Source organism: Anarrhichthys ocellatus, unplaced genomic scaffold, assembly GCF_004355925.1.
Source record: "Anarrhichthys ocellatus isolate YVR2014 unplaced genomic scaffold, GSC_Weel_1.0 scaffold1753, whole genome shotgun sequence".
NCBI lineage: Eukaryota > Metazoa > Chordata > Actinopteri > Perciformes > Anarhichadidae > Anarrhichthys > Anarrhichthys ocellatus.
The window spans coordinates 1-9934 of NW_022281727.1; the positions used below are offsets into that span (position 1 = coordinate 1).

At 42.4% G+C, this 9934-nt stretch overlaps 1 protein-coding gene across 2 annotated transcripts; it reads right to left on the reverse strand.

The window, feature by feature from the left end:
- Positions 1-112: 112 nt before the first annotated feature.
- Positions 113-9882, reverse strand: LOC116377848 (nuclear pore complex protein Nup160-like). 2 transcript variants are annotated; one of them, XM_031839597.1, is made up of 15 exons: positions 9211-9874; positions 8691-8878; positions 8121-8354; positions 7622-7719; positions 6892-6976; positions 6284-6352; positions 5959-6042; positions 2622-2792; positions 2423-2522; positions 2153-2318; positions 1920-2053; positions 960-1114; positions 656-792; positions 296-383; positions 113-172 (listed from the first exon to the last, which is right to left on the reverse strand). In XM_031839597.1, exons 1-15 carry the CDS (start codon positions 9395-9397, stop codon positions 128-130), a joined length of 1941 nt encoding a protein of 646 aa, XP_031695457.1. In that variant the 5' UTR covers positions 9398-9874; the 3' UTR covers positions 113-127. The 2 variants fall into 2 exon arrangements, with proteins under 2 accessions (XP_031695457.1, XP_031695456.1); XM_031839596.1 differs by lacking the exons at positions 113-172; positions 296-383; positions 656-792 and having other exon boundaries at positions 1022-2053; positions 9211-9882.
- Positions 9883-9934: the final 52 nt, after the last annotated feature.

Consider the following 9934-nt stretch of genomic DNA (forward strand, 5'->3'; position numbering starts at 1 on the left):
GAGAAATAAAATGAACTTTTTTGATTTTAGCAAATGGCTGCAATGAAGCAAAGAGTTAAAAATTTAAAGGGGTCTGAATACTTTCCGTACCCACTGTATATACTGAACATCACGTCTGTTACTGTCATTACCTCATAAATACACTGAACATCACGTCTGTTACTGTCATTACCTCATATAGACACTGAACATCACGTCTGTTACTGTCATTACCTCATAAATACACTGAACATCACGTCTGTTACTGTCATTACCTCATAAATACACTGAACATCACGTCTGTTACTGTCATTACCTCATATTGACACTGACCTGATCTGTTGGTGGAGAGGGTTGGTGTGTCCGACAGCTCCAACACTGTGAGGTGCTGCAGGTTAGCATCTCTGCAGGAGGTCAGATGTTAGTCAGTTTCTACATCTATCGGTGCGTTTCTCATATTCTCTCGGACTTTCTTTGGCCTACTTAAAGTTTTGTCGACTAATTATTCATTTGATTTAATCCACAGATCTGTAAAACGAAGTTTCTCCACAAAGAATCACACTAAAGTACTTTAAATCTCGTATTGAAGTGTGTCACTCAGCATGAAAAGGATAATTAATAAATAACAATGAACTAAACCAAATGTGTGTACTAGTACACATGGTTGTGTACTCACATGATGTCGATGGGGACAGAGGAGGCCAGGCTCTGACTGATGTGTTTGAGGAGGTAATAAGAGGAGAGAAGATTGGAGCTCCGAGGGATCAGGTCCTGCTGGAGCTGGAGAAGCTGAGCCCCCCCACCCAGAAACACCTGAGAGAGAGAGAGACGCACACGCACACACACACACACACACACACACACACACACACACACAAAATCGTATTATCAGTTAATTCAAACATCGACATCGCCTCACAAAGTTAAGGTGGACCAGCGGCCCAAGTTCAAACTTTAAACTGTGACGTGCGTGTTCGTACGTTGTCTCCAAAACGCAGATAGAGTTTCTGCAGGATCAGCAGGTCTCTACAGAACAGGGTCCTGGTCATAGTCAGGTGACAGACAGCTTGACAGACCACAGACACCGCTGAGCTGCTGCCCAACAGCTGAGACAGGCTGATCTTCAGGTTCAGACCTGCAAGACACAGAGCAGGGTTAACAAACACACAAGAGGCACATCAGGAACCAGGAGTCCACATGGGTCTGTAGATCTGAACCAGAGTCCACAGGAGTCTGTAGATCTGAACCAGGAGTCCACAGGAGTCTGTAGATCTGAACCAGGAGTCCACATGGGTCTGTAGATCTGAACCAGGAGTCCACATGGGTCTGTAGATCTGAACCAGGAGTCCACATGGGTCTGTAGATCTGAACCAGAGTCCACATGAGTCTGTATATCTGAACCAGGAGTCCACATGGGTCTGTAGATCTGAACCAGAGTCCACAGGAGTCTGAGGATCTGAACCAGGAGTCCACATGAGTCTGAGGATCTGAACCAGGAGTCCACATGGGTCTGTAGATCTGAACCAGGAGTCCACAGGAGTCTGTAGATCTGAACCAGAGTCCACAGGAGTCTGTAGATCTGAACCAGGAGTCCACATGAGTCTGTAGATCTGAACCGGAGTCCACAGGAATCTGTAGATCTGAACCGGAGTCCACATGAGTCTGTATATCTGAACCAGAGTCCACATGGGTCTGTATATCTGAACCAGAGTCCACATGGGTCTGTATATCTGAACCAGGAGTCCACATGGGTCTGTATATCTGAACCAGGAGTCCACATGGGTCTGTATATCTGAACCAGGAGTCCACATGGGTCTGTATATCTGAACCAGGAGTCATAAGGGTCTGTATATCTGAACCAGGAGTCATAAGGGTCTGTATGTCTGAACCAGGAGTCATAAGGGTCTGTATGTCTGAACCAGAAGTCTTAAGGGTCCCACCAGGTATGACGGGTCCTTCCCCCCCCGCGTCTGAGTCCGTCTCGAGGTCCAGCTCCCTCAGCAGGACCATCATGGCCGCCATCGGGTTCCGAATGTCCTGCAGTTTGTTCTGGATTTCCTCTATGACGTTCTCACTGCAGGAAACAACGGATTAGTCTTCTAAAATACTCTTAATTGATCTCATTGATTGATCGTATTGATAACAGTATTGATCTTAACAGCAGACCACTGACTCGTCATTGGACAGCAGGTTCTCCAGGACCAGGTCTGCTGCCCTCTCAGGTGACTCCAGGTGCTCCAGAGCTTTCTCCATCTCATAGGCCATCTCTCCAGAAACCGCATCACTGACCAGCCGCAGACACTGAACCAGCTGCAGGACGTCACGGCCCAGATCGGGGTCTGGGGGTCCACATGAAGACCACACATCAACACACAGTCTTGCATCCCGTCTCTGTTGTGTTACAGTGAACTTATTGATCACTACAGTGAGATTATTATAAGACCTTCAGTGATGGGGGTCTCGTCCTCTGAGAACAGGTACTCGTCATAAGACAGGTAGAGATGATCCACAGCGAAACACGGCAGGAGGAACGACACGAAACCCTGGAACACAAACAGCAGGTCAGACCCTGATCCTGATCAACAGACCTAGATCCCCCTGATCAACAGACCCAGATCCCCCTGATCAATAACGTAGATCACCTTCTTCAGCAGACAGACCAGCCCTGTGTTGTGGTTCACAGTGAGACCCAGAGGAAGAGACTGGACCTCCTGGTACTGAAGACAGCAGGCGTAGAACTTAGACCAGAACTCAACCTGCAGCTGACGGTACTCCTCCTGAGAAAACTCAAACTCTGTCACACTGCTCTGGAGCTAAAGGGAAACAGAGGACGACAGACAGGAGGAGAGACAGGTGGAGGACATTATTATTAATATATTTATTGTGTTGAAAGAAGCAGAGCAAACAGTTTTTAACAAATATGATTTAATACAGGGGTCTCAAACTCCCGGCCCGCGGGCCAAATCCAGCCCGCCACGTCATTTTATGTGGCCCGCGAATCCGCCAGCAAAAAAAAAAAAAAAAAAAAATTTAGACTTGATAATAAAAATATCCCCATAGTCAAAATTATGAGATAGAAAGTCATAACTATGATAGAAAGTCATAATTCTGAGATAGACAGTCAAAATTATGAGATACTTAAACACTGTACACTTGACATGAAATGTATTGTGAGTACATTGAAGACTACTTTAAACATGGCTTTACAACAGATGAAATACTTCACGTGGGATTGTGCAAACAAACCCTTGAAAGGATTTTAAGCTTTGAACAAAGTTATTGTAATAACTTGTTTGATATTTGTCTTTGCTATTTTCTTTAATAGTTTGATCTTTGATAGAGTAATGTGGGTTTCCCAACCCTAAATTAAAAGGATTTAAGTTATAACAAATGTGCTTAAATATATTTTACATTTATATAACTCAGGGTTCATACACATTTTGACCAATGGATTTCCATGACTTTAAATCAAATTTCCATGACCAAACATTTTGTGAAATCTCCGTGTAATCCCTGAAAAAGTGAGAAAATGTCGAATTTAAACTAACAATGAGATTTCAAGCATACAGTATACCTTAAATGACACAAATGAATGAGAGACAATAGTTTGATTAAGAGAATAAACATTTATAAATATACTCTGGTTGACAGGTATTCATAACATTGACACATCAATAAGAGCTTTAGTAGGTAGCATCCAGCTACTACATTGCTTTCCCTTTTGTAGTGCAAATTTTAACAAAATGTTGAGTTGGCAACTAACTCTTTGACCATAAAACAACAAACTATTTAACATTTAAACAGGTTTATAAAACAACATTCGCAGAACAAGTGCTTTCTTTTTGTGTTTGACTGACACACACACACACACACACACGCACACACACACACACGCGCACACACACGCACACACACACAGAGAGAGAGAGAGACACAGACAGTTCTGTCCCCTTGAGAGGCTAGTGAGAGAGAATAGCTAGTGGCAACCTGACCAAGTTGTAATGAGAGCAAAAAAAAAAAAAGTGCTTTCTTGTGCCTTACTGTCCACGGGACCTTAACTGAACTTGCCAGCTTAGCGTTTCATTTCTGCAAGCTTCGCATCTATCTGCTTTTCAATCTCCAGCAGAGATACCTTCTTCTCTTTTGCAGTTCGGCGGAAGCTGTTGGATTTGGTGATGGTCAGTTTGCTTGTAGCTTCTGCTTTCTCAGCATATTCATCTGCTGATTTCTGAAGTGCGCTAATATCAGTCTCCATTCTTGCCCTCTTCTTTTTCAAGTCATCCAGCTCATCTGTGAGTGCCTTTCTCTTCAGGTCAATGCCTTGCCTCTCCTTTCTCTTCTCTTCATCCAGGTACCCATGGTAATTCTGCCTGGCTCTTGCAGTTGAAAGCAACAGCTCTTTGGTGATCTCTACCTTGTTTACGCCCCCAACAGACCTGACATGGTCGACGATGAGCCTCTGAGCCACCAGGGACTTCTCCTTCTGATTTTCTACGATCATTTCCTTGTTGATTGAGAATCCACGCTCAACACTGGCCTGTCCATGAGACAGGACAAGCAGTACCTTCACCACATCCCACACTCTGGAAAATGATGGTCTCGACCCCATTGTCTCGTACAGGAGGGTGTCCACCCGGTCTGTCTTGGGGTCAAACTCCCTGAAGTTGGCCTGATGAGCAGCTGAGTCACAAAACTCACTGAACTCTCGGAGGATGTCATCGCACACTGACTCATCTACATGTTTGGCCTCAACAAGTGTGTGCAACACTCTTCTCATTTGAGGCACGCACAGCTCCTTGGACACAGCCATGCGTCTTGGGTCAAGGCACTGCATGCTTCTCACCAGTTGGTGATGCACTGGACCCTTTTTCAGCAGCTTCTCAGTCAGGGTGATCAAGAGTTTCTTACAGTCCATCTTGATCTCCAGCACCTGCCTCTCTGAAATCTTCTTGGAAGACTTGAGTTGGTTTAGGGTTGTTTCTGCTGCAAATCCAATGTCATGTATACATATATATATACACATATATATATATATACATATATATATACACATATATATATATATACATATATATACATATATATACATATACATATATATACATATATATACATATATATACATATACATATATATATATACATATACATACATATACATATATATATATACATATACATATATATATATATACATATATACATACATACACATATATACATACATACACATACACATACATACACATATATACATACATACACATACACATACATACACATACACATATATATATACACATATATACATACACATATATACATACACATATATACACATATATACATACACATATATACACATATATACACATACACATATATACACACATATATATATATACACACACATATATACACACATATATATATATACACACATATATATATATACACATATATATATACACACATATATATATATACACATATATATATATACACATATATATATATACACATATATATATACACACATATATATACATACACATATATATACATACACATATATATACATACACATATATATACATACACATATATATATACACACATATACACACATACATACACATATATACACACATACATACACATATATACACACACACACACACACACACATATATACACATACATACACACATACATACACACACATATATACACACGCACATACACACGCACATATATACACATATACACATACATACACACACATACATACACACACATATATACACATACATACACACACATACATACACATACATACACACACATACACATACACACACACACACACACACACATACATACATACATGCATGCATATACATACATACATACATGCATACATACACACACGCATATACATACATACATACATGCATACATACACACACAGTAAAGTACCTCACTCTCCACAGCCACGGTCACCTCTTTCTTCAGACTGTCCCAGGACAGATCAGTGATTCTCTCTGAGCCTCTGCGGTAGATCTGATACACAAAACACACTTTGACCTTCAGAGCTTTAACGACGACCCGTAGAGCTTTAACGACGACCTGTAGAGCTTTAACTACAGAAGGTAGTTTCTCACCTGTAGAGCTTTAACTACAGCGGATCGTTTCTCACCTGTATAGCTTTTACTACAGAAGGTAGTCTCTCACCTGTAGAGTTTTAACTAGAGAAGGTAGTCTCTCAACTGTAGAGCTTTAACTAGAGAAGGTAGTATCTTACCTGTAGAGCTTTAACTATGGCTGAAGCTGTGAAGTGTAGAGGAGAGAAGAGAACCTCCAGGTACGTCTCCTGTTAACACACAACACAGACAGTATTTAACCAGACACAATGGATGTCAAAACAGTCTGCTCAGTTATCGTGACAACACACATCACATATACAATTAGTGTTTCTTCATTTCTATCATTTGACTTTATCTAATCTTGAATTTTTTTTATTCTTTTTTTCTTTTATTATATTTATTATACTTATAATATACTATATTGTATAAAATGTGTAATTATTTTTTTCTTTTACTACCTTCCTAAATATACTCTCAATGTAAATGAAAAAAACATACCACAGTAAATGTACAGAAAATGTACATATATATATTATTCTTCCAACTAGAGCTGCAACTTACAATTATTTTCATTACCGATTAATTATTTAATCATGAACAAAATAGGATAACCTTTTTTTCTTAAACTCTTTTTTTTCTTAAATTGATTTTACAATCAATTTAGTCGCTGAGAGCTTTTCTGTCATTAGACTACTTGAGTAATTGTTTCAGCTCTAAATTCAGCTGTGTCAAATCACTCCTTATGTCACAGTCTGACTTGTCTTACTCTGGGGTCCTGGTCCACTCCGATATGGACTTCTTCTTCAGGTGGAGGCTGAACAAACACCTGGTTCCACTGACCTGCTGTGTTACTAGAAAACACACAAAATCAATTTCAAAGGAGGTCTTCTGCCAGTGATGTGCTGCAGAAAAGACTTATTTTAACATTCAAGACACTACATTTCAAATCCAAGCATATCTATGATTGAGGGGTTTCTACCACGCTGCTCTCAACATGCCAACGGCTGACTCAGAGCCAACAGTGCTGACAGTGTTTACCTGAGGGGGAACCGGAGAAAGGCAGGGACTTCATTCTCTGCTCATGTAGACTTAATTCTAAAGCTGGCCAGTATATCTATTCATCAGGTTTATAGTTAGGGCCGGCTCAGGTTTGCCTTAGTCCAGCCCCGATTTATGCTTCCATAGGCCTAGATTGCTGGAGGACTTCCTATGACACAATGAGCTCCTCTCTTAATTCTGTTCCCATTACATCTTTTGACTTCTGTCCATCCTGGATCCTCCTCTGTTTCTTTGAGGTTTCTTCCTTTTTTCTGTTAAAGGTTATTTTAGGGAGTTCTGATGTGAGGTCCCGGGACAAAGGATGTCGTATGTTGTACAGATTGTAAAGGCAAAGTTGTGATTTTGGGCTATACAAAAAAAACAGACTGTACTTGTTACGGGGGTTCTGAAGTCTTAATTACCAGCTCAGATTACTGGAGATCATTCGTGTGACTTACTGTTCAAAGTTGATGTATTTGACAACAGTGGTGTTGGAGTCGTCCAGCCAGACAGCCCAGATGTCTGTGGAGGTCAGAGCGAAGTCCACCAGAGTCTCCTGTTGACAGACAGAGTTTAATTACATCTGTTATACAGAAGACAAAAGCAGAGACGGACGCACTATATGTCCTGATCTTAAATTGGTTGAGATATTGAATATTTCGGTCCTTTAGAAAAGGGGCCAAAGCAGAAACGAGTGAGGAACGTATTGTTTCTGTAGAGATTATCATGTTTGAAAAGTTACAATACTTGATGTCTCTTCAGCGCCACAAACACACAGGACGGTAAAAAGTTACTTTAATGTCCACGAAATGTGTTGCCGTGATTTATCTCAACTTGAACAACATATTATCTTAAGAATCACTTTGAGCATTCCAACACATTTCTGAGGCCTGAACTCAAAAAGTCAGATCAAATCCACGACTAACATCGGCACACATAAGTGACATCACAGCTCACCTGCGTGCTGAACAGAGAGGACAGGTGGTCCAGGCTGTAGCGGTTGTTGTCAGTGGCGACCAGCTGCAGGACGGTGAACTGTCCTCTCTGAGGGACGGACAGGTAGACGCACAGAACGAGGCCGGAGGAGGACGAGGAAACCCTCAGACGGTGACCCTGGCCCGACTGGTGCTTCAGTCCTCTGCAGGCCGGCATGTAGTCCAGCATGTCGGCCTCCAGCAGACACGCCTGCTCCTGAGGGGGGACAACAAGTACTCTTACTGATGTAGTACTTCATCCTGTACTACCTGTATGTACTGGAAATATTACAGAGTATCGGTGGAGAAGACTGGCAGCAACGCAGGACACCAACATGCAGAACGTGGTCTGGAGGTGTCAGCATGCTGCAGTACTGTTAGTACTTGTACTTTACTTTGATCATCACGATAATTAGAAGAGGACTCGTTTAAGGACCAAATATCTCAACGTATCAACTGATCAAAGAGGATTCAACAGCTTCCTGATGACCTCATGTTAAACTAGTTTGTTTGAACATCATCATCATGTAGATCTTCACTGTGTCTGTCTCACCCTGAAGGACCACATACGCAGCTTGTGGTCCTGACAGAGAGCGAAGATGAAGGAGTCTTCCTCCAGCTCTCTGACAGCCAGACTGAGCACCAGGTCAGCTGTCTGGTCCCCACGAATCGATGAGGGCATCCAGCCAGACAACCTCTGCATCATGGAGCTCCTCTTCAGCTCCACCACCGACATGCTGCCTGTAACACACACACACACACACACACACACACACACACACACACACACACACACACACACACACACACACACACACACACACACACACACACACACACACCTATAAGTGTACAAGTGAAGGCATGTAGCTTTCAGAAGTGAACCTGTTTGAGACCATGTGGGGACCATATGGGACCACGTGAGACCATGTGAACCTGTCTGTGAGACCATATCAGAATCAGAACCATTTATTGCCAAGGAAGTTTGCACCCACAAGGAATTTGTCGTGGCGGTTGGTGCGTAACATTTAACAATAAACAATAACATGGGACCACATGAACCATGTCTTTACCTTGTGTGTCCTGAGGAGGCAGAGAGACCACCATGATGCCTCCAGCAGGTGAAGCCAGAGCGTAGTGAGCCTCTCCGGACTGACTGATCCAGGCTGTGGAGGTCTGCCCCAGTGAGCCGGGGATGAGGGCGCTGTGAGACGGATCATTCAGACTCAGCTTACCCACATCAGTGAAGATGGACTGCATGTGGAGCTCCGTCACCAGCTCCTGTGGAGGACAGACAGGTGAGTGGACGGGTACACGTGTCCTGGTATTTAACCAGCATTTCTGCTGCCTCAGTGTTTTATCCTTCAATACAGATCGATAACCAGCTGCTGACTTTAGCTACCCTTCTTTAGCTGCTGCCTTTTCCATTGGCTGTTCCTGGAGGTCTTTTATTTAGCACTAAATCTGTGTAACAATGGGATTAACCCAACGGTCGCTGCAGCAGTCGGGGCCGGCTGGGGGGTGACAAGGGATCAGTTCTACCTGCAGTTCACCTGTGAGCCACATGAGATCCTCAAAAACCTGTGTGGGCTAGTATTCAACACGTCTTTGATGTTTTCAATAACTCATCAAACGTTTGTCTCTTGTGATGACAGTCAGGAATTCACAGAGGATGACGTGGATCAGGTTTTACTTCTTCTGTGTTTGTTCTGTCTGTGGGAGTGAGAGGTTTAACTGTGTGTCTGTGTCCGTGTGTGTCTGTGTGTTACTGTGTAAGTGTCTGTGTGTTACTGTGTA

Bases quoted from the DNA above. Each gene is read 5' to 3' on its own strand.
- LOC116377848 (XM_031839596.1), bottom strand. From the start codon at position 9,397: ATGCAGTCCATCTTCACTGATGTGGGTAAGCTGAGTCTGAATGATCCG. The intron at 7,720-8,120 runs GTGAGCTGTGAT...GTCTGTCAACAG, and splicing joins CCTCTCTGTTCAGCACGCAG to GAGACTCTGGTGGACTTCGC. The intron at 2,054-2,152 runs GTCAGTGGTCTG...TGTTTCCTGCAG, and splicing joins AACCTGCTGTCCAATGACGA to TGAGAACGTCATAGAGGAAA.